Source organism: Synchiropus splendidus, chromosome 9 (genome assembly GCF_027744825.2).
Source record: "Synchiropus splendidus isolate RoL2022-P1 chromosome 9, RoL_Sspl_1.0, whole genome shotgun sequence".
In the NCBI taxonomy this organism is placed as follows: domain Eukaryota; kingdom Metazoa; phylum Chordata; class Actinopteri; order Syngnathiformes; family Callionymidae; genus Synchiropus; species Synchiropus splendidus.
The window spans coordinates 12,441,712-12,463,822 of NC_071342.1; the positions used below are offsets into that span (position 1 = coordinate 12,441,712).

General features: G+C 43.7%; 2 protein-coding genes across 8 annotated transcripts in view; both read left to right on the forward strand.

The window, feature by feature from the left end:
- The window catches only part of dst (dystonin), a 92,162-nt gene extending 90,959 nt beyond the window's left edge, over positions 1-1,203 (forward strand). For 5 of the 7 annotated variants that reach the window (XM_053874836.1, XM_053874838.1, XM_053874837.1 and 2 more), the window contains one exon: positions 352-1,201. In XM_053874836.1, the coding sequence (XP_053730811.1) occupies positions 352-608 (257 nt within the window). In that variant the 3' untranslated portion in view covers positions 609-1,201. Of the gene's footprint in view, positions 1-351 lie in introns of all 7 variants that reach the window. The other 2 variants (XM_053874839.1, XM_053874841.1) reach the window with 1 other exon arrangement.
- Positions 1,204-2,800: 1,597 nt separating this feature from the next.
- On the forward strand, positions 2,801-15,858 carry zmp:0000000760 (collagen alpha-2(IX) chain). Its single transcript, XM_053874508.1, has 26 exons — positions 2,801-2,824; positions 3,175-3,323; positions 3,469-3,862; positions 4,074-4,151; positions 4,217-4,312; positions 4,378-4,431; positions 8,430-8,483; positions 8,574-8,627; positions 8,706-8,759; positions 8,897-8,950; positions 9,033-9,086; positions 9,161-9,214; positions 9,499-9,552; positions 9,635-9,679; positions 10,200-10,253; positions 10,329-10,382; positions 10,461-10,514; positions 10,600-10,671; positions 10,757-10,792; positions 12,737-12,781; positions 12,861-12,893; positions 13,133-13,279; positions 13,638-13,814; positions 14,261-14,351; positions 15,151-15,228; positions 15,551-15,858. The coding sequence occupies exons 1-26, from the start codon at positions 2,801-2,803 to the stop codon at positions 15,760-15,762; spliced, it is 2,271 nt and encodes a 756-aa protein (XP_053730483.1). The 3' UTR covers positions 15,763-15,858.
- The last annotated feature ends 6,253 nt before the right edge of the window (positions 15,859-22,111 follow it).

Genomic DNA, 22,111 nt, shown 5'->3' on the forward strand with positions numbered 1-22,111 from the left:
TCTTTTGGAATAAAATAATATAAAACTGTTTGGAGAATAACCAACAATTATTTTAAAGTAAATGCCACTTACTTTTTCTGATCTTCTGCTGTTAAAACTGGCGTGTCTCTGCCTCAGACTGAAGCTCAGTGCAGCCCTTCCACCAACACTGAAATGATTTCTTATTATTTATTTGAAAATAAATTTCAGATTTTCTGTAAACATTTAGCAAAAATGCTAAATGCTTGACCATAATAATCTTTTGATGTACCATGAACTAAAAATGATTTCCTCTTTAAAATACCACGCAAACCACTGTTGCTCATGGGTCCAGAGACTGTCCAGATAGGAATAATCTTGGTCTCCCTCTAGACTCCAGAAAAAACCCGAGTCGACCCGGAAGTAAGGCAGGAAGCCGGGGGAGCAGCCGCAGAGGAAGCGACGCCTCTGACTTCGACATCTCGGACATCCAGTCCGTGTGTTCCGACGCCTCCGAGAACGTGGGCGACTCGGCACGAGGCACCCCGCGCTCGGCGTCCCGCCAACACGGGGGGAAACCCTCCAAGATACCCACTCCACAGAGACGAGCCACCCCCACTAGCAAACTAGCCAAGGCATCCAAGCGATAGTCCCAGGCCCTGAAACAACGTCGCTGCACCACTGAGGACACTGGAAGGAGCTAACTTAAAGACTGTGTTATTTAATTTGTTGCAAAGATGTAAAATAATCTTTTCAGATGATTTAATATAATGTGCGAATGGAATGTTGTTGGTATTTCTTTGTAATGTATTTTATTTTTTGTGAGAATAGTTTTTTTAAATTGACTTTATTTGACTAACTGCTGGCGACTGTGTGGAAGAACATTTCCAGTGAAGGCGAACACGCAGGTGTGAGAGTTACTGAATGTACTGTACTTTATGTAAGCCGACCATGCACTAATCCAGGTACTGCGACTCTTATTTAAGTGCTATGATGAAACATTTAAAGGGCAATGCAATATAGCTACCGAATAAAAAAAAGCACTGCAGAAACAAACACTAGTAGCAGAAACTGTAACTTTAAAGCTTTCCAGTCCGCACTGTTTGTTCGTCTGCGACACAGAGACGCACCTTCATGTAAACCTGCGCGTCATGTTAAGGTTCATTTCGGGAATTGTTACGCTCACATTTCTTTGTAATAAACCTGCTTGCAGAAGGAAGCCACACCTGAAGCTGTCGTCCTGGTTCATTGCATGTTGTTTGTCATTGTGTGTGTGTGTGTGTGTGTGTGTGTGTGTGTGTGTGTGTGTGTGTGTGTGTGTGTGTGTGTGTGTGTGTGTGTGTGTGTGTGTGTGTAATAATATTCTTGTGTGGACCGATCTTTGACAAGACACTGATCCTATGAGGACACAGAGTTTGGACAACTATATCTGAAGCAGGTACACAGACACACATTTTAGTTTTAGTTATTTAACAATGAATTCCCTTTTCTTTACCTATTTTTTCTTAAACATTTTAATTCTACATGTTTATTTGAGCTGCTTCAAACTCATTTGTGTGGCATAACACTGGATAAAATGCATTAGAAAGTAATAAAGAAAACATAAAATACTTCACCTGTAATCTGTAGATGAATGTTTATTTCAACCTCCTCCAACACATTATAAATACCTTACATGACAAATTATATGACATGAGTGGTGGTTAACTGATGATGCATCATTATATCATATCAATATATAACAATATATACATCAATTATATGATCTTTATATAACATCATACGGTACCCAGTTCAGTCGATATTTCTTCTTACATTATTCAGAGATTGAAAAGGAGTAGAGTGGTTACAATTTCTGCTCTTTATTCCCACTTTTAATGTGTAGCTTTCTCATGTTTCCAAACATATTTTTGCTAAGCAATTAATGAATCTAGTCGCCTTAAAAGTAATGAAACAGTAACAGTGATCTCTTTATATTCAGGACTTGATTCTGCAGTTTGATTTAGCAGGTCATTAAAAACGTTTTTTTGTGACTGGAGTCACTCACTGTGCTGTGTGTCCACCAGGGTCTGCAGTCACTGGACAGTGGAGGAGGGTGGGGTCAACTCTGGCTGGAATGTTTGCACAGCATCTCGTGTTTATCTGTGACATATTACATCTTTCTCTCAGCGAGGGTCCACAGACGATGAAGAGAATCAACTTTAAAGGATGCGATTGTGTTGGCGACAATGCCGAGCTCATGACTACAGTCTAAAATGAGTGTATGAGAAACAGAATCTGGAGTTTTGTGCTGCAGCGCCTCTTGAACTTTCGACTTTGGCGCTTAACTAGTCAACTGGTCTGTGAATTGAGTTCAACAATCGCAGCACCGCTGGTAAACAACCCCCCGTTTGTGCGGTCTGATCCCAGCCGTGAGGTGGTTCCCTGGCTCTTCCACCTCGATGAGTCTGGCTGGCCTATGAGAGGTGGCTGATCCTCTGGGGACCAAAGGTGGAGCGGTGCTCAGGGGTCAGACTCCTGTGAAGTCCACAGCTTTTAGTTTCAAGAGCTGTGCTGTTGGCCCGGGATGCTCCTCAGCGCCGGACACCTCCTCACTCCTGGGATTTGCAGAAGACCTTTGTCTCTGTGGAACATGTAAGTATTGATCTCTTCTGATTTCAAATACTTAATAGATTATTTTTGCATTTCCATCATGTATATTACTACTGTACCACTTTCATTGCCTTCACTCCAAGGCTGCCTGAGAGTTAAAGTAAAAGGCTTCGTTAAATGAGATATATTTTCCACGTTTTTCCCCTCTGACCTGCAGGCGCTTCTAGTTCCTGACAGCCAGACTGTGAAAATGCCAGCCAACAAAGAAATGCTGGTGTCTGCAACACTTTTTATCCTGTTGACGCTCGCACAAAGTGAAAAGTTACAGAGTAAGTTTGCTTTATTTTCCACGCAAACAACCGCCTTCTGGCAAATATTAAGGGTAATTGTTGCATTTTTAAGAATATTACCATATATCTCCAGCAGGGGTCAGTGTGTTTCCATTTGTCATTAACGATCAGATTGTTCAAGTTCAAGAGGTCACTGAGCGGCCACATTTGCCTGTGAATTACATTTTTCTACTTCTACTTTTTGAAGAAATGACTCTGTGTATGGATGATATTTTATTTGTGGTCCATTCAAGTTGGATGGAAAGTTCTGTGACCCGTGCAATGGTAATGATAGTGCTGTTTAACAATATTTCCAAAAGGTTTTGACCTCCTGGAGGAGTTTCGCATCCCTGAGTCCAGAGGAGTGCAGCGAGTAGACGGCTCTCAGCCCGAGGCAGTGGCATATCGAGTCAACCCCTCCATCCATTTGCAAAGGACTGTGAGGTAACATGATCGTTCAGCACTTATATATGTACGGATTGATAGATTTTTCATTTGCAGAAACTAAGTTTGTTTTCGTAAGGAAAGTGGCCTCAAGCGGCTGCACAAGTGGAGCTTGTAGCCTCACTTCAGTTCCTCTCTCTCGCAGCGATGTTTACCCAGATGGCCTCCCGTCCAACTACTCCATCATTGCCACGTTCAAGGTCACCAAGGAAACGGCCAAGAAATCCTGGAACCTTTGGCAAGTCAGCGACCGAGAGGGACAAGAGCAAGTGGGTCTCCGTTTCCATGGCGACACCCTCCTAATGGACTTCTTCTACACGAGCCCGCGAGGGAATCAGATGCTGAGGACGTTCGATGGAGTGGAGAAGCTCTTCGACGGCCAGTTTCACAAGCTGGCGCTGAGTGTGAAGGGAAATCATGTGAAGCTGTTGATAGACTGCGAGGAGGTCAATGTGGAGGTCATCGATGAGCCCAGACCCGTGATCCGCCGGGGATACACCTCCATCGTGAAGAGGGCGGCAGCAGATCGCTCTGTCTCTGTGCGTCCCACGTTGTTAAGCAAACGGATTCTCATATAAGTAACATACATCAATATTGAAATATATATAGTGTAAATATATGGCATGAAAAAGAATCAAAACGTAATGAGTAAAAAATAAACGATATGTATTTTTGGCCGCACAATAATAATAATAATAATAATAATATGATTAAAAGATGTGAAAGCTGAGGTTACTGTGTCAACTCCAGGTGGACCTGCAGCAGATGGAGGTGTCATGTGACCCGGAGCAGGCCTACTCAGAGGGCTGCTGCGAGCTTTCCAACGTGGTGAGTCGGCTCTCATCCATCATCCGACGCCGAGGCTCATGATGTCTGTCTAATTCCAAAAACAGTGCGGGGGCTACGCAGAGATCGGCCTGACAGCTGGAAGAGCATCCTGCAAATGTATGCACGGACAGGCTGGGGTCCAGGGACCTCCAGGGCCAAAGGTGACCGCACACTTGCAGACGGAAGTTGGTGGAAGGTGCTGACTGTTTTACTGCTTGTTGCGCAGGGTCACCAGGGTCTTCCAGGGAGAGCCGGAGACGCGGGGAGACAAGGAAACTGGGTAATGAAATGTTAACAATCGCTCTCAGTGATGACAAATAATGCAGAGCAGGAAGCACACGCTGTTATAAAACTCAGCGGAAAGACTCTCACCTGACAGGATGGAAACAGATCTGGCAGCAGCAGAGCTCAGCGATAGTAAACACAGAGGTTCCCCTCGTGGACGGAAACACACGTCCGCTCAGAGCAGAGATCAGGCCTATCTCTTTGCTCTGAATATCACGTTTATATCCTCCATTATTAAACCATGCGTTCAGGCAGTGTTGATGCCGTGATGCTCCTAAACCAGAGTGGAGTTTTTCACCTGTTGTAGGACACGGCAATGTGTTTCTGTTGCAGGTGTAATGAGCCACAGAGGGCAGTACCTTAGTTTAGCCTTCAACACTCACTAGTAAGTTCAGGGCTCTTGCCGCTGCTCCAGGTCTGAGATCGCCTTTTCTCATTTCACGCCTGACAATGTGAAAGTGTACAAGGAAATTAATGACAGGGTTCCAAAACTGTGTTTTGGTTTATGCTTTTCCATTTTATTATGATTTATAAGACTAAGACTTGGAAAACAAATAAACTTTCATTAACTTTTATATGTATAAAAGCTACTGCAATTATTATTATTATCATTGCTGTTGTTATTCTTAATAATAATAATGTTAATAATAATAATAATAATAATAACAATAATAATAATAATAATAATAATGCAATTTAAATATCTTACTCAAATGAAAATGCAAATCAATATAGTGAGCTATAATTATATTATAATCAAACTGAAATAAATATAATACAATTAAAAATATTATATATTATTATTAAGATATATAAAATAACTAAATTATTTAAATTTTATTATTTATAAATTGTTTTTAAATATATGTATGGAAAAAATACAACAATAATAATACACATTTGAAAGAATATATTTTTATTATATATAATTTTTGCCAGGCATACACTTTAAAATGATTTATAAAATATATGTCTTAATTGCGAAGAAAGCAATTTAACTTTAAAATGAATGCTGCGACCTTAGTCTTGAACAATGAAACAAAACAAAAAACAAAACAGCACTGAAAGTTCAAGTTAAAGACAAGACTGAGAGCCACACGCAGCCGTCAGGCTGTTTCTTGTGGCCCAAAATAGTTGTGGACAGAACAGCGGCTCAAAACTGAATTGAGTTGAGTTGCTCCAAAAACTGAAGATGGCAGAGGCAAGGTTTCGTCACTCGGGCACCTGCTTCCCAGCAAGTAATTCTAAACGTAGACAACTGATCTGGAAATAATGGGCTCAAATGGAACGTAATTAATTGACCAGTGGGAAATTGGCTGCAAAGTGTTTCAAGGAGAGAAACCCCAGTGTCTGCATTGTTATGACACGGCGTGTCAGTTTATTCTTGGACTCTTGTCTCCGGCAGTAAGACAGGATTATGTGACATGTTTGGTGGAACCCATCATCCATGACTCCAGTTTTAAATGGCTTCAATTGTTCACAAACCAATGGACGGATTTGCCATAATGAACTCAGACTGGAAGAGTTTTTCCAAATAATTTGGACTCAATGTCTTAAGACTCCCTGGGGAAGTGAGTTTCGCAATAACGCGAGTCTTTTACTGAAAGTCATGAACAACATTAGCACTTAACTGTCGTGTGAAACTTTTAAAGGCTTCGTTTTATACCCGCTTGACAATTCTAGTGGAAAATCCGCCGGCCTGCCGGGACCTGGCAGTAAAAGTTAGTCAGAACGCATCGGTGGAAGGACGTGGTGGGAGCTGCAGACGTGATTATTTCCACTTGAAATTTACAACTTGTTAATCTCTTTGATGCCTGGCCGTATATTTTAATGTCTGCTTCACCCAGAGAACACATGTTGCCTCCGTCCATGTGAAATCGTTCGGGACATTAAACATAATCCCCCGCGCGGCCGCGTCAGATCACAATTCCAGATCTGCGGCCGTGCTTCGCTCTCCTCTGGAAGTAAACATCTGTCTGTAACTGGTTAAGATCTTGGCCTCCCGCCAGCTCTGGAATCACAAACCTCAGCGTGTTTACATCTCTCCCTGCTGGCATCGGCGGAGGGCATTTCCTGGCACCGATTAAGGAGCCGTCCACCTTGTGTGGTGGGTGGTCTGACTCCGCGCCCCCCGGCTATACCCTTTTGAAAATGTCATACAGTTCACGGTCGTGACTCTGGCCACGCTGAGGTTAAACCTGGAGAAACCTCTGCATCTGTGGCCGTCACATCTCCACATCGCCTTCTGCAGAATCTGTGAACCATCTACAGTTCCATCTAAAATTCAGATTCACGTGTCCCTCGGGGTCAGTTGCTCGCATACATGAGGTGCACAAGAGAAGACTTGAGTAACCTGACCCTAACCTGGGACTCTCATCGAGGCTGGGGTTACTCTAGGCCTGAACAAGTTTTACTGTAACTACACAACAGACAAACATAAATAAAAATGATATGTGGAGGATATGCGAGTGCAAACAGGGTCAGCAGTGCTGTAGACCACCTAACCTGAGGCCACTGAAGGGCGAGACCAAGACCAAGACTGGGGCCAAGACCAAACTGAATACAGATGTTATATTGGCATAGATTTATTTCTCACACCAAAAGTCATAGTCATATTTACTAAAATAAATCAAGAAATGATTTTCTCATGGTAACAATCTAGTGACAAGTACATGAGGTATCATGAAACAGTACAGCAGGTTTGATGAAACAGTGTCCTAGTTTTCAGAGGCCACTAGGTGGCGCTCTTGATTTTGAAATGATGTGAGGTTTCATTGAATCAGTTGTTCAAGTCCAAGCATTTTACTACAAACAGTGCCCTCTGGTGGCCTCTGAAAATAATGGCACTGTTTCATGAAACCTCATGTACCCTTCACTAGTTGTTTCAGTCTGGTCTTGGTCCCGCTCCTCATTGGTCTTTGATTGAGGCCCTCAAAGTCACGGTCCTGGACTTGGTCTCCATATACCCTAGTGGTTCTCAAGCTCTCAATCTCTGGCCACCGTTTGCTGCTCAGACTCAACCAAAAATAATCCAACAATGTTCAAGTTATATCTAAAGAAACTTTATTAAAAATAAAATTTAAAGTGAAAAGCAAATGTCGCAGACGTATATCTACCTATGAAACACTCTTGAATCAGAGCACAGGAGATGAAAGTGGCCTCCTCACATCATCTTTGCCGGGCCTCAGGACTGAATCTGTCTGATCTGACTCATTGATGTCCTGCTGCATCATGACAAGCCCGCAGTGAATAATTGATGTGTTTGTGTTGACCCTTGTGTGGACCGACAGATCCATCGCTCACTCCCGCACGGCTCCATCACCAGTCAGTCAGGGGTTTTCAGAAGCAAAACCAGGTCATGTAGATGCGCAGCGCAGAAGTCATCACCGTATCGATGCCTGTGAAATGAATAGAACTTCAACCTGAAACTGAAGCTGAAAGTAACAGCAAAGCCATTTAAGGGCATCAGCACTGACTTGGGTGGATCAGAACTGCATCAGAACCAGGTCAAATCCTCACAAGCCCTCCAAAGAACGTGAGTCATGCTTTGGGGAAGAGAATGTTCTCTGATGATGGAACAGGAAGCACACTGTCAATCCTTGAACGCCCAGAGATGGTGCAGCGTCCTTTTGGGCATGAGTTTTGCCAAAATGTTGAAGTACTATTACAATTACAGTAACTGCCAAAAAGAGAGAGTGGCAGGGAAGCATTTGCATTCAGGAGGCCTCAGAATATTCACCGAAGGAAAATGAGATTCTGAAGACGTTTGTTGGTCCATTGTTACTTTCAAGTCAAGTGTAAAATATTGACGCCAAATTAAAGGGGAAGTATATGATCTGATCTTTCAAACTAAGACTGCTCCATAGTCAGTCAACTGAAGACAGCACGAGCCAATGGGGGTGAACGCCAGCCGATACCGTGTACCGATACCGTTGCTTGAAAAACGAGCGCAGCCAGCCGACTCGCTCCTGACGAAGTCTTACTTGTCCACAGGGAATCAGAGGCAACACCGGAGACTACGGCAACATTGGCGAGCCGGGCCCAAAGGTATCATCCATATTCAGATCTTCCTCCCAGGGCTACGTTTCAGTTTAGCTCCTTCTCACGATCCAGTAATGAAATCCCACACGTCCACAGGGTGAAGAGGGAATCAAAGGCGAGAAAGGAATGAGAGGACTCTGGGGGCCGGCGGTAATTTATTACTCTCGGATGATCACTTTCTTTGGTCTGCCACCTTGCGAATTTGCGATAACAAGTTTGTGTTCGCAGGGAGACAGGGGTCCGAAGGGCCTGAAAGGATTAAAAGGGGCTGCGGGCTTCAAGGTAAGTGCCTGCTTCAGGTTTGCGCTGTAATTGGTCGCTGTGCAGGTGGCTAATGAGGCCTCCAACTTTTAATTGGATTTGTGTGAAGACTGTTGTCATGCTGTAAGGCTACATGTTGGCATTCATTGCGATTATAGGGAGTTCGGGGATCGCCGGGAGACATCGGAGAGACGGGGAAACAAGGGGAAGTTGTAAGTTACCCAGTACTACATCAGGATTAGCGGTTTGTTTACCTGCTATTACAGTGATTCAAATGTGTTTGCTGCTCTGAAGGGTGCCAAAGGTGAAAAAGGACATGAAGGGATTTCCGGATTCCAAGGAATTAAGGTCACCCTCCTTCCATCCGTCGTACTATCAATATCGCATTGAACAACATGAAGAGAGGGCTTTTTTGCTTGTAGGGAGGAAAAGGGGCCTCAGGCCCAGATGGGAATCCTGGGCCACGAGGAAAGCAGGTGACCACTATCTATCTATCTATCTATCTATCTATCTATCTATCTATCTATCTATCTATCTATCTATCTATCTATCTATCTATCTATCTATCTATCTATCTATCTATCTATCTATCTATCTATCTGTCTGTCTGTCTATCTGTCTGTCTGTCTGTCTGTCTGTCCGTCCATCCGTCCGAAAACAGCTGACCACTATCTATCTATCTATCTATCTATCTGTCTGTCTAATCTAATTCTAATTCATTTGCATATGATGGGAAATAACTTTTGATGTGCACTGGCAGGGCATTGTGGGAGATCCTGGAGAGAGGGGAGCCGCTGGAGAGAAGGGGAAGCCAGTATGTTTCAGAGAATATTTCGGACAATATTTTGTTGTGTTTGTCCACAGAAACCAATTGTGTTTTGGCTTGTTTTCTGTAGGGAATTCCAGGGCCTCAGGGTCGGGCCGGGACCATTGGGCAGAAGGTGATGTGAACATAAACTACTGTACAGCACAACTATAAAATGAGTGCGAGAAGTCCATCTCAAACCTTAGTTACACTGATTTTAAAGCATTAATTTGGACTTTTGGTCCAAAATAACTTGGTATAAACTTGTCATTTTGAAACACTTTTCCCACTGCTTCATTTCAAGGTTTTCAATTATCTCCACATGAACCATTCACTTTTGCTATCAGCCCTTTGAAAAACAACTCAAACAGTTCGAGACCACAGCGTAAAACACTCCTCCACTTTACTGCATCTGCCAACCAACCTATGTTTTTGCCTCAATTAGCCTGTCTGTCTTTGAGCAGAAATGTGTGAGGAAATGTTGATATAGAGCCAATTTAGTGGTTCTCTGATCTCCATCTGGCTCCACCATTCATTTGGATTTGGTCTCAGTCACAGCAATCATCCAAATCATCACTGTTTTTCTTTGCTTCTCTTTTTCTTTAAGACCAAAATAAAAAATGTTGCAATACTGTATTGACCTTGTTGTGTTGCAGGGGATTATCGGGGATCCAGGTTTAGCCGGTCGAGACGGTGACCCTGGAATAGAGGTAATACATATTGAGATTTTAAATCGGATTGTAAGTATGATTCAACTGTTGTTGAACAGGTGTCTCCCTCAACAGGCTTATCAAGGCCCACAAGGTCTGACTGGAAAACTTGGAAAAGGAGGAAGCAAAGTAACACATTTAACAGCTTTTGGTAAATATAAACCACTGTTTCTGGTGCAATATTTATTTTTATTTGGCTATTCATAGGGGGAAAAGGGGCTCCTGGGTCCAGAAGGCGAAATGGGTCCTCAAGGTCGGACTGTAAGTCACTTTGGATCAGTTTAATAACTAGCATGAACGATAGACATGTTTTGGTCACTCAGATCTGATAACTGTGCTTCTTCAGGGTCCAACAGGATACAAGGGCTCTGCTGGGAAGCCAGGCAGACCAGGGTTTATTGGTCCACCAGGACCAGTGGTAAGAACATGCATTTGGATTATTCGTAAATGTTCTGCTTCCTCACATGCTCGTCTAAGAAATGAACGATTGTCTCCATTGGCAGGGACATATCGGGGTGCCAGGAAAACCGGGAGCAAAGGTAACACATTTGTATATTTGGGGGAGAGACAGCAAAATTTTCAGTGAGAAACTCAGTCTGGGCTACAAATAGAATGGTAACTTTCTTTATGCCAAAGGCTTGAGGCCCAATTTAACCAACATGCTCATCACCCCAGAATATTCCCCGACCACAAAACTGGCCCGACCACTTACCACTGCCGTCTTAACCATCCTGGGAGACAAAGCTAATGGATATCAGACTTTGCTCCCACAGATCAAGCATTGTATTACCCCGAACTTGCGGCATTATTTTCGCTATGCCACCTACTGCAACTCAATGACAGCACTAACCCCGAGTCCATGTGGTACGCGCTCTGGATCCACACAGCTAAAGTAGAACTGAGTTCAGGTGGCAGTCAAGTAGGATTGTTCTTGCAGTTGATGAAAGTGAGGAGCATCCAGGAAAATGTAGGAAAGAAAGCACTTATTGAATTTGCATCACGTTCCACTCCTGAAGCGTCAACATGGCGTTGGAGTCTGCAGGGCAGGCTCTAAGCCTCCGGTGTAAGATGATCTCACCTGATACTTGACACCAGAGCTCGTCTTTGAAACGGGGCGCAGCAGTGATGGGAACACACTAGCAGAGGCGGAAAGTGCCAGGAATACAGATAATAAAATGTACACATAACACCTGTAATGTAACAGCGTGACTCAAAATGAACAACATTAAAAACATAAAGCAGCAAGGAGAAGTTGTCTGATACAGACAAACCCCACACGTGCGCCAGGTAACCTTTTCCCGGGACACTGGTCTCTTAAAATGTGTCAACCATCTCACAGTATTTCAGTAGTTGCGATGCAATGGATTGACCTGATGGAGTAGACTGGACCTGCTGTGAGTTGCCCGGGATGTGAATGGAAGCCACATTTCATGGAGTCTGCCTGGTACTGCAGGAGAGAAAAGCTTTTCTAGCTTTAAGGTGTTTCCATTATTTTGTCCAACCCCTTTAAAGGTGGCATTATACTGACTCGGTGCGTCTTCCTCACCCTCAGATGAGAGTGACAGATTTGATCACAGAGGCCTTGACAGAGGACCTAAAAGCATAAAACAAAGACAGGATGTAGCGGCAAGGTTCCAGCAGAACCTTGTGACAAGTACCTGATGAATCAGTTGGTGCGGTGGGAATTTGAAGGTCAAACGGCTGACACTTTAAATATTATAATAGGTGGCAATGGATAAACCCCACTTTGGAAACAGGACTCAAACCACCAGGTGGCTTGTTATGGTTGGAAATCCAGTAAGTCCAAACAATAGCAACCTTGCTAAAACCACTGATGCAAGCAACGTCAGCTGTCAGTCAAAGTGAGTAACGCTTATAACCTTGTTTCTTGCGGCCAGATGTCTCATAACAGCCCTCGCTGACTGCCAGGCTCCTGCACCAGGCCGGCGTTGGCTTGCTCAGCAGATAGTTGCTTTTGAGAACTTCTCACTTCCATGTGTCCAGCCTTGTCGAGCCAGAGACTTCCTGCTTTTGGAACAGTTGCTTCCTCCACCTTCATAGGGAGCTTAAGTCTCCGCCCCTTCCAGTTAGACAAAAAATGAGTGTATGGGGAGATGAAAGTTATTTTGTGGTCCAATTCACCTTATGCTCTGGATCACACACATGCAGTACCTCAATTGAAATGATCATATTTTTTATTAACTTCGGTCCAATGTGGTGGAAGAAGATGGGCGTGGCTTAAGCTTCCCACATAAAATTCTATACATCAGGGGCAACACTAAAGGAAAAAACTGTGGTCATATGAGGTTAAAGTTCACACCAACCTGTTATTTGGGGCTAAATAAGCGAATGTCTCACTCCTTAAAAAATTGTGCTTTCAAATTCTGACATTTCCGAGCCGAAGGATAAATGATTATGGCTTTACAAATGTTTTTTCCCCAGTGAAGGATTCACATGTATTAATTTGTTTCTCCCCTGTACAGGGAGACACAGGAATCCCAGGAATTCAAGGAGTTAAAGGGGAACAGGTACCATCTGCATCTTCACATCATTACCTCTCATTGATGTTCTCTCTCCTCCTCATCGTCGGTCTTTGCTTTTTTTCAGGCTAAAAAAGGAGCCAAGGGTCCCAAAGGCCAGGTGAGTTGTTCGCTCTTGATTTCGCTCTTCAGTCATTTTTATTACACGTGTTACCTTCCTGATCTTACATACAGTCCCGTAGTCACACCCCAGTCTCTGCACCACAAAGAGCTTGACACTGGTTCAAAGTTGTAGTAGTGGTTTTACTCACCTTATTTTGGAATGTACAGTAAATGCTGTTTTCAGATTTTTGTCTTCAGTTTTAATAAAGACCCCTCTGTGCCTGCTGTACTCCACAGGCTGGGGGCAGGGGTCAGCCTGGCCCCCAAGGAGGACGGGGCAATCGTGGCCCAGAGGGCCCACCTGGACGCTCAGGTCCGGTTGGTGCCAAAGGAGTGCGAGGTGAAGCAGGACCGGACGGCTTCCAGGGGCCTCCAGGTCCACCGGTAAGTGAAGCTTACGAAACGCAGACCCCTAAAGGTGCCTCACCCTGTCCCCTGTTGGTAGCACTTCATCTGGACGTGATGGCATGAGAACATGCTCGAGTAGTTGCAGAGCCTGGCACAGAGTGTCGCTTCTTATTGGCGTAAAGAAAACAGTTAGTTTTCATCAGCCGGTCGTAGCTACACACTCACAGCAAGGGTTTCATTTAATGTTGCAGTAAATCCACAGCAAGCCTCAGGGAATGGTTTGGCTTCCTTTGTTCGCTGTGTTTGTTCTGCGACGCTGCCAGTGCTTCAACATGTCCCGTCGAGTAGAGCTGCCAAACATTGTCATGATGAGGAGATGATGACTGTTACACAGGGGCCGACGCTTCCTGCGCAACACGTGATCGAGGTGTGTAAGAAAGTGGTCCTGGAACAGATGTCCACCTTTGCCAACTCGGTCAAGAGGACCTGTGCCGCCGTCTGCCCTCTGTACGGCGACGTGCCCATGGGTGCTCCTGGACCACCTGGACCAAAGGGACCCCCAGGACCTCCTGTGAGTTTTCCATAAGATTCAAACTGTATTCACTCATAGGAAAGAAGTGCTGGAGCTCAGCCTGGTCCACATACGTTCTGTCTCAATGGCCTGGTGAAATGCAAACATATAAAAAAAAACTCTGGACACAACCTTGAGAGACAAAGAATTTGGCTGACAATCTTCTAGCCTCACAAATAAGGAGTTGTGGATCAGTCATTGATGTGTGTGGGATCTCACACCATTAAATCCCATTGTGAACTGAGAGGACAGAGGACAATCAAGCGCTCCAGCATCTTCACTCACAAACACACTTGACTGCAGCCTGCGTGTATAAATAGCTCACTTCAGTACATTTGTGGGGAAATTTCGGTGGTCAAGTACCATCCAGCGAGCCGGGCTCAGAAATCACCGCTGACAAGGAAGAAAATAAAAGTTCCTGTTTTTATAACTGATGCTGTTTTCAGGGTGACCCTGGAAAAGATGGCGCTGAAGGGGAGACGGGCCTGCCGGGATTCTACGGTGAAGCAGGAGACCCAGGCCGACCCGGAGAAGCAGGTGTGATTTACACTGAAATGTGGTGATGTGTTATGGTTGATGAATGATTTTTAAGCAGCATTTTGTTTTCCTTCTATCTATCTATCTCTCTATCTCTCTATCTCTCTATCTCTCTATCTATCTATCTATCTATCTATCTATCTATCTATCTATCTATCTATCTATCCATCATCCATCACCCATCATTCATCCATCCATCCATCCATCCATCATTCATCCATCCGTCCATCCATCCATCCATCCATCCATCCGTCCATCCATTCATCCATCCATTCATCCATCCATCCATCCATCCATCCATCCATCATTCATCCATCCATCCATCATCCATCATCCATCATCCATCATCCATCTGTCCATCCGTCCATCCGTCCATCCATCCATCCATCCATCCATCCGTCCCAGTCCATTTCATGCTCCTCATCTGGAACACAATAACAATTCAGACCTTGAAATCTATTTCCTCGAAATGCAGCTGAAGTATCTCCACCACCATGTGCCACCTAAGATTCCAGTGCACCAAAGTCTCACTCCCTAAAACTGCAAAATCGATTCCTGCTCAGGTTGTGTAACCTCTAACATGTCCATTTCTCGCTCGCCAGTTATAGTCACAAGCTTTTACCATGATGTCACACTCGTGGCGCACTCACGTGTCCGTCCCGTGAAACTGAAGCGTATTTACAAGGTGTTTTAAGCGTTTGACGACCAATAATCCCAGCGACACGCTAGGCGAGAGCCGCTTTGTGAGGCAAACATTTAGAGTAGGCAGTCTCTAAACTCATGTTTGTGTGTCATCCAGGTGAACGAGGAGAACAAGGAGATAAAGGAGCGAAGGGTCACGCCCTGACTGGCTTCACCGGCGACCCCGGGCCACAGGGTGAGACAATCCTCTGAAATGGTTTGACACACTTCTCTCCTGCAGTTGACTGACAGCTTGACTGCAAGTTTGAACTCTCTTAAAGAAAGCATGTTTGATCAAACATTTGACAGCCTGAATACACACTTTGGTTCCTTGAATAAGCAAGAATTTTGTAGTGATAGTTTCCCTGTAGCGTTTACTTAGTTAGGGGCGGATCTCAGGACTGTCAGAGAGACTGAGGATATGGAAGATGGGCTAGTGAGGGTATCCCCATGAGGTCACATGACACCTGGGAGTAGAAATTTTACTTGTTCGCTAAACTCTATTTTGACATGTGCAGGTCAGCGTGGACGTCCTGGCAGGGCCTTTGATGGCCAACCTGGACTGCCAGGTGAGCGCGGACATACAGGTCAGCCCGGACTCAGAGGTCACCCCGGGCTCAGAGGACCCCCAGGGGTCTGTCTCACCTCAGGGTGCGCTGAGCACAGCTCCAACACCGAGACCACTCAGCCTGCACCTCGGCGGTTGAGGAACCGTCCGTCCAGAAACTAAGAGCTGTTGAATACTAGCTTCATGAAATATAAAGGCGCTTTTGTCAATTGGCCATCTGAAAAGGATTTGAATGTAAATATGTTTCACTGAAGAGACTTTCCCGACCAATAAAATACCCTCAAGTGGTAATACGTCTGTACAAAACACTATCTTTATTTAAAATGAGTTTTCTTTAAACATCTGTTCTTTATAATAAAAATCCAAAACTGGTATGAACTTTTGTGATCAGACTTGTGGTCTTTTATGGAGTAACATGCGGCGCGCCGGTTAAGGTGATAATCACAGCCAGGTTTCGGGAGCTGTTATATTATTGGGGCTGAAAAGAAATTGCTGTTTAGTCTTGATAACTTTTCATTGAAGGAAAATGGCACATTGTTTAAGGTGTTTTACTGTTTTTATTGTCAGAGCCTTTCTGAGGTCCGGCTGAGGAACGAACAGCTTCGACCTCTCGGCCAACTTTGTGAACAGAGCGGCATTGTGTTCCCCGGCTTTGTCTGTCTAGCTCTTTAGGTCATAACAAAATGAAATTTAAGTTACGCAGAATTTGACGTGAGCTGGACCTGCATGATGACAAAGCAGAGGAAGTGCAGAGCGTTTATTGAGCTGGATATTTATATAATTGCTGGGCCGTTTAAACAAGCAAGGTTTACTGAAACAAAAGATCCAGTGTCCGCAGGAGTCAGCCAAACCCGGGCGCTTCAAAAAACATACATTGCTTTCTCGTAAAAATTTCACTGGAGGACAATATTATATTCACAATATAATCAACTATTCTATCCACAAAATGTGCTTTTATAATGTGCTGGAGAGTGTCTGAGTGAACATAAGGAACTGCGTCATAGATCAGTGTTCAGCATCTTTTGGATTATATTATTTTTAAATATAGTTTTTCAATATTCGTTCACACTATCTTATCTTATGTTTTCTTTTCTCTCTCAAAATATATTATTTTATCTATTATTTTACTGTTATGTCCAGCTATTGACTAGTTGTGTATCTTTCTTTCATCTTTATTTTTTTATTTGAATGTATGTTTAATTCATTAATGTATTCAACTATTTATTGTCTATTATAGCTCATTTTTTGCAAATAAATTATATTTTTCTACTCATTTATTAACTAAGATAGCCATATATAATTAACAGTACATAAAATATTTTCCTAAAAATATACAAAAATATACACAAAAAATATTTTGTATTTTTATTTATTTATTTATTTTTTACTGATTATCTGACCAATATATTGTGTTTACTGTGAGAGTTGAGGTAAGCTTCACCAGTTTGGCGCAGCCTTCATCCTCAATTAAAACACTGAGGTTCAGTTTACACATCATGACAATGATCCATGCCTCTCGAACAACAGTTTCATTCGTGATTCCTTAGGAACTATTTCTTTGGTTGCTTCACAGCCAGCAGCACGACCACACATTTCCTACACGGACTTTCCAGCCCAAATACTGTTGGTCCAGCACAATGGAGCATCTGAATCGATGTGAAGTCTGAGGTGCCATGTTTATCTCTGCCTTGCATTTGACCTCCACCCTGTGATTTCCTGCTTTAATTGTCGTCGCCCTCGACAAACTCCAGCCTTTTAAAGTTAATGTGTCGAAGGAATTGTTTTCCACCGCTCCAATCCACTTAAAAGAAGCCTGGAATGGCTTTCCTGGCTCTGGTTTGGGCCCCCTTGACAAGCCCAACGTCCTCTCCCACCCGCTCTGCGACTACAGCATCATGTTTGCCATCTTTCTCTGATTTGTTCAAAGGATGCTATAGTCACTTCTGTCATGGAAACTTCTACTAATCTGCCATTATCCGCTGGATTTTCTTCTTTCTGATCAGAACCACTGGCTACAGACACTACTTTCTGTGGCAAGTGATCATGATAAATGCAGCTTAATGGATGGAAGTTGATTAAAATCAGCATCAGGTATTATTTTTATTTGAACCCCGGGCTGGATTTCTTTACTCTGTCCGACGCACAAACGGGTCTATTCATGCCTGAAGACCAGAGCAGCAACAAAGGTGCATTTTTGTGCGAGGTCATTTTTGAAGGCAGATCAGAGCCCTCCATCGTCCAATGGGTGAAGGCTTCTGTTTAGACATTTGGTAAGGTTTCAAACTTTTAATAAGGCTTTGGGGACATGAAAACCAACCACATGGCTACTTTTTTCCCTTCCAGAGTAGCAATAATATCTCCCAACAGCACCACAGAGCCAGAGCAGCTCCCTCTCCCAGCGGGGCCAAGTCAACTCCACGGCGACACAGAATTATTTTGGACGTAAGCGTTGATCGCCTCTCATCCCATGCACATCACGCTGCTCTGGTACAGTTGCCTGAATCCTACTTCCTTTTTTCCTCCCTAGAAAGCACAGTTAGCTGTTGAATCCTTTCAGTCATGCGCTCAATGGGAAGGTTGCCTGTTTGCGCTTTGGTTTGAGATCTGCTTTGCAGTGACGGGCCGCGGCCATGTAGAGGCGGGAACTCCACAACACAGCCATTTCTTATCATACAATCAGAGGAACTCCTCTCCCTTGCGTGGACACAAACCAGAATGTCTGCTTCCATGACGGTATTGATCCTCCATGCATCATGCTCGCTGTCCTGCATGACTCCCTGCCCCATGAGTCTTTGTATTTTCCCTATTTCTGTGAGATGTTTTTCATTGGGACTAGTTTGCTCAGCGCTTTCGTTTTAGTTAGTTTGCTATTGTGGAGTTTCAGACTCTCCTTTTTGCTTATGTTTTAATAAATGTGTTGGAAAAATAAGTTCTGAACAGATTATCAGGAAACATTACTAATAGGACGAGGAACAGATGAATGCGTTTTGGTGGTTCAGAATACCGTTTGCATCCTACTGTATGTTCTCCACGCGGCCACTGCCAGGCTTTCTTGGTGGGTTTCTAATGGAAGCAACGGTGGGCAGCATGGTGGAGTGGCGGTTAGTGCTGCAGCCTCACAGCTTAAAGCAACTCATGGGTTGGAGTGAACCTGCTGGGTGGAGTGTGGATATTCTCCACCATACCCCCAGGCCAAGACCATATTGAGGTGGATTGGTAACTCGAACTAGTCCGTAGGTGTGGGTGTCTGAATGTTTGTCTACATGAGCCTTGTGAGCCAACTCTTGCCTAGGCAGCTGGGATAGGCTCCGACCCCCATCCTTTGTATTTCAAGGCCCATTTATGCACCCTACGGAATTGTACCCATCCGTTTCAAGCGATGCAACTGTCACTGATGTCACATGCTTTCATGTGTTCTTGACGTTGGTATTGCTGCTGAACAATATATCCACCAGGGGGAGCAGCCCAGACTCAAAACTTCATCACAACGACAAACTCCCCAAAAAAAGACTGGGGATTAATGTTAGCGTTAGGGTTGGTAATGTACCGCTTTAAGATGAAACCGAAGGCAGCCTTGTGGTAGGTGGTGGTCGGTCAGGTGGTTAAATATAATATGACTGAAGAACGGAGAATTTCCGACTACTGCTCCCCACAGTTTCTTAACCACCACGCAGAGCTCGGACAGAAGGCTCCGTCTGTATCTGTATCCGGATCTCTCCATCACATTGAGCATAAAAGCGCCTTTATGGAGTGCCATCTATTGGTTTAACCCCTAACCGCAAGCATTCTTTTTTTTATGGGTTGGACCAGTGGCGCGCTGCCTACGGCGTCAGGAAATGCAGAGGAAGAGGCATTCCAAAACATCCTTATGCGGAAGACGTCAAATATGATGACTTGGATTTATTTTTGTTTGTTTGTTGCGAAACAATGCATGAACCAATGAGAAGGTCAGGGCACATGCTTGCCTGAAATCTGAGCACCTCCATAGATTCTCATTATACTGGAGTCACACTAGTATGTTGCAAATGCCGTAGCATTCACCACGGCAAATGTGGCTTCCTTAATTCAAGGTGGGAGCGCCCTCTACAGATGAGCGGCCACAGCTTGTTCTCTGTGTAAAAACAGTCTTGCTCCAGAATAATTGAACGTCCTCGTGTTCATTTGATCCTCTGAAATAACATCCAAATAAATATGGTACAAATGTTGCAAGAGGTTTCCCTAATAGATAACAGAAGAAGAGACTTAGTGGCGGGATTTGTCTCCATGAGTTGAAAACTAATGGCATGTCAAACGTATCTGTAATTGTGAAACATTTTCCATGTGGCATAACCATGACAATGACTTTGTGAGAAAACATTCAATATTTGGGGATTTCTTTTGGACACATGCATGAGCAAGTTATTGTGTCCAGGGAAAGTTTTATTGTTGTTTCCAGTGACAGCATCTCCGGCAGCAGAGGGGTCTGTGAAAATCCAACTGAAATTCCGCCAGATTTTACTTGTCGAGTGTTGAGTTATGGAATTGATCAGATAACCTTGAAAATAGGTTCATGGTTCTAGCTTTGCCTGTAGACTGACACATTAATGGAAACCTGTTTGCTGGGAGAAAGAACCTGCGCCTGCAAAAAAAAAAAAAAAAAAAAAAAGATCTGTTTGCTACGTTTAATGGACCTGACCCAAAATATAATGGATTCCTCCTGAGTCCTGACTGAACCCCCTGCACTAGGTTTGGTTAAAAAAAAAAAAATCTTGTTTTTGCATGATCATACAAAACAGCTCACACAGCACTAATGAAATATGTCAATGGAAGCAGGCGTAGGACAGGAGAAAGACATGAGCAGTTTAAGCATGTCCCACCTTGTCCTGATACTGATCGTCGAGTGCACCTACACTTCAAATATGAAGGCTTTTGTTAAGCCTTTTAGGTCATGGAAATCCTTGTTGCAACTCATCGAGAGGCAGGAAAGCTTTATGAGCTCTGATTGATCTATTCAACGATATACAGCGAGAACGCCAAACTATATTTGTCTTCAAACAAACCCTGACACGTTGAAAAGACCACAGTAGAAATAACAGATAAAATAAATCCTGCATTTAGAAATGTTTAGCAACGTTGAACGGACAATTGCTCATGACTGATACCTCAGCAAATTACAGATACATTTGAACTTAGACAAGTATTGTGTTTATTTATACAAAAGAGATGCACATGTGTGTAGGCGCAAAGGGCTGACACAAATCCTGTCAAACCAACTGAGATATTTGATCATCTTTACTGCTAAATATCAGGGGAAAAATGATGTGTCAGCAAATATAATTCTGAATCTTCAGTCAGACTTGCGGTCCTCAAAAGGCCACAGTGGGTGTCGGTTTTTGTTCCAAACAAGCACAACAAAGTGACTACACTCTTGAAATGGTTTTCTGGTACACAGCTCTCCCACTACTCATACTAGCAGCCCCATAATGCACTGCAACGGTCTCTTGTTTTTGGCATCTGTGTTACAGAGATTCTCAACTTTGCTTTGTGCATGATCGTAGTCAATCAGGAAATAATATAAAATAATATAAGAAGTATATACAGAAGAAAGGACTGACATCTCTGCGAAGAATAGGACAATATTTTACCACGTTTTTTTTAGCAAAAGAAACATGAAAAGCGCAACATTTCCCAATGAAAATGTAGTAACTTAAGAGTAAATTTGAAACAAACAAGCAGCAAAATAAACAAACGTATCATCATGTATTCTAGGCTCACACAAGCAGTTACGGATCCACACACAGCTCACTGAAATGGGTTTCCTTTGTTGGGTGCTTCAGCAGTTCGGTCATGGTACTCATTTCGTAACCTGTTGTGGACGTCACTGTGACCTGGGTTGCCATCCTTGCTAGGTGCGGAACAGACCTAGGACCAGGAGGAGATTAAACCGCCACTCTCGACTGAGAACCTGTCAAATTAGCTCAGTTTCTAGTGACTGGGAAAAGGGACATTTTTTAATATACTTCACTGGACTTCATAATCCAGCTGCATTTACAGGGTTTAAGTTTTCCTCCCGCAGGTTACAGAATTTACATGTTCTTTAAATTAAACCTGTGATCTTCAGCAGCTCATGATCCATCCAGTAAACTAGGACCCATCAAGGCTGTTAGCAGCAGGTACAGCTGAGCTCAAACATGATTTAACTTGTAGCCCAGGATTAAACTGAGATCTGACAGCTGCGTGGAAACCAGATCCATTTCTACACGTCTGATGACTTGCAGCTGTTTTTTTGTTTTTTTCTTTTTCTCGCCCAGAAATCTGCTACACATTTTCACACCTTGTTCGTTGCTCATGCTGGTAGGTGGCTGATGAAGTGCAAGAAGGTCAAAACTGTGGAAACAGGAGTTGGAGGGTGAGTGAGTTTCTCAGTCTGCAAAACAAGTGGGCTGATCAACTTTTTGTCCTGGCTCCAGAAATCTCCATGTTCTCTGGTTGTGCCCCTAGCAACCAACGCAGGCTCCAAACCCTCAACACT

Bases quoted from the DNA above. Each gene is read 5' to 3' on its own strand.
- zmp:0000000760 (XM_053874508.1), top strand. From the start codon at position 2,801: ATGCCAGCCAACAAAGAAATGCTG. The intron at 8,951-9,032 runs GTAAGTTACCCA...GCTGCTCTGAAG, and splicing joins CGGGGAAACAAGGGGAAGTT to GGTGCCAAAGGTGAAAAAGG. The intron at 10,383-10,460 runs GTAACACATTTA...GGCTATTCATAG, and splicing joins TTGGAAAAGGAGGAAGCAAA to GGGGAAAAGGGGCTCCTGGG.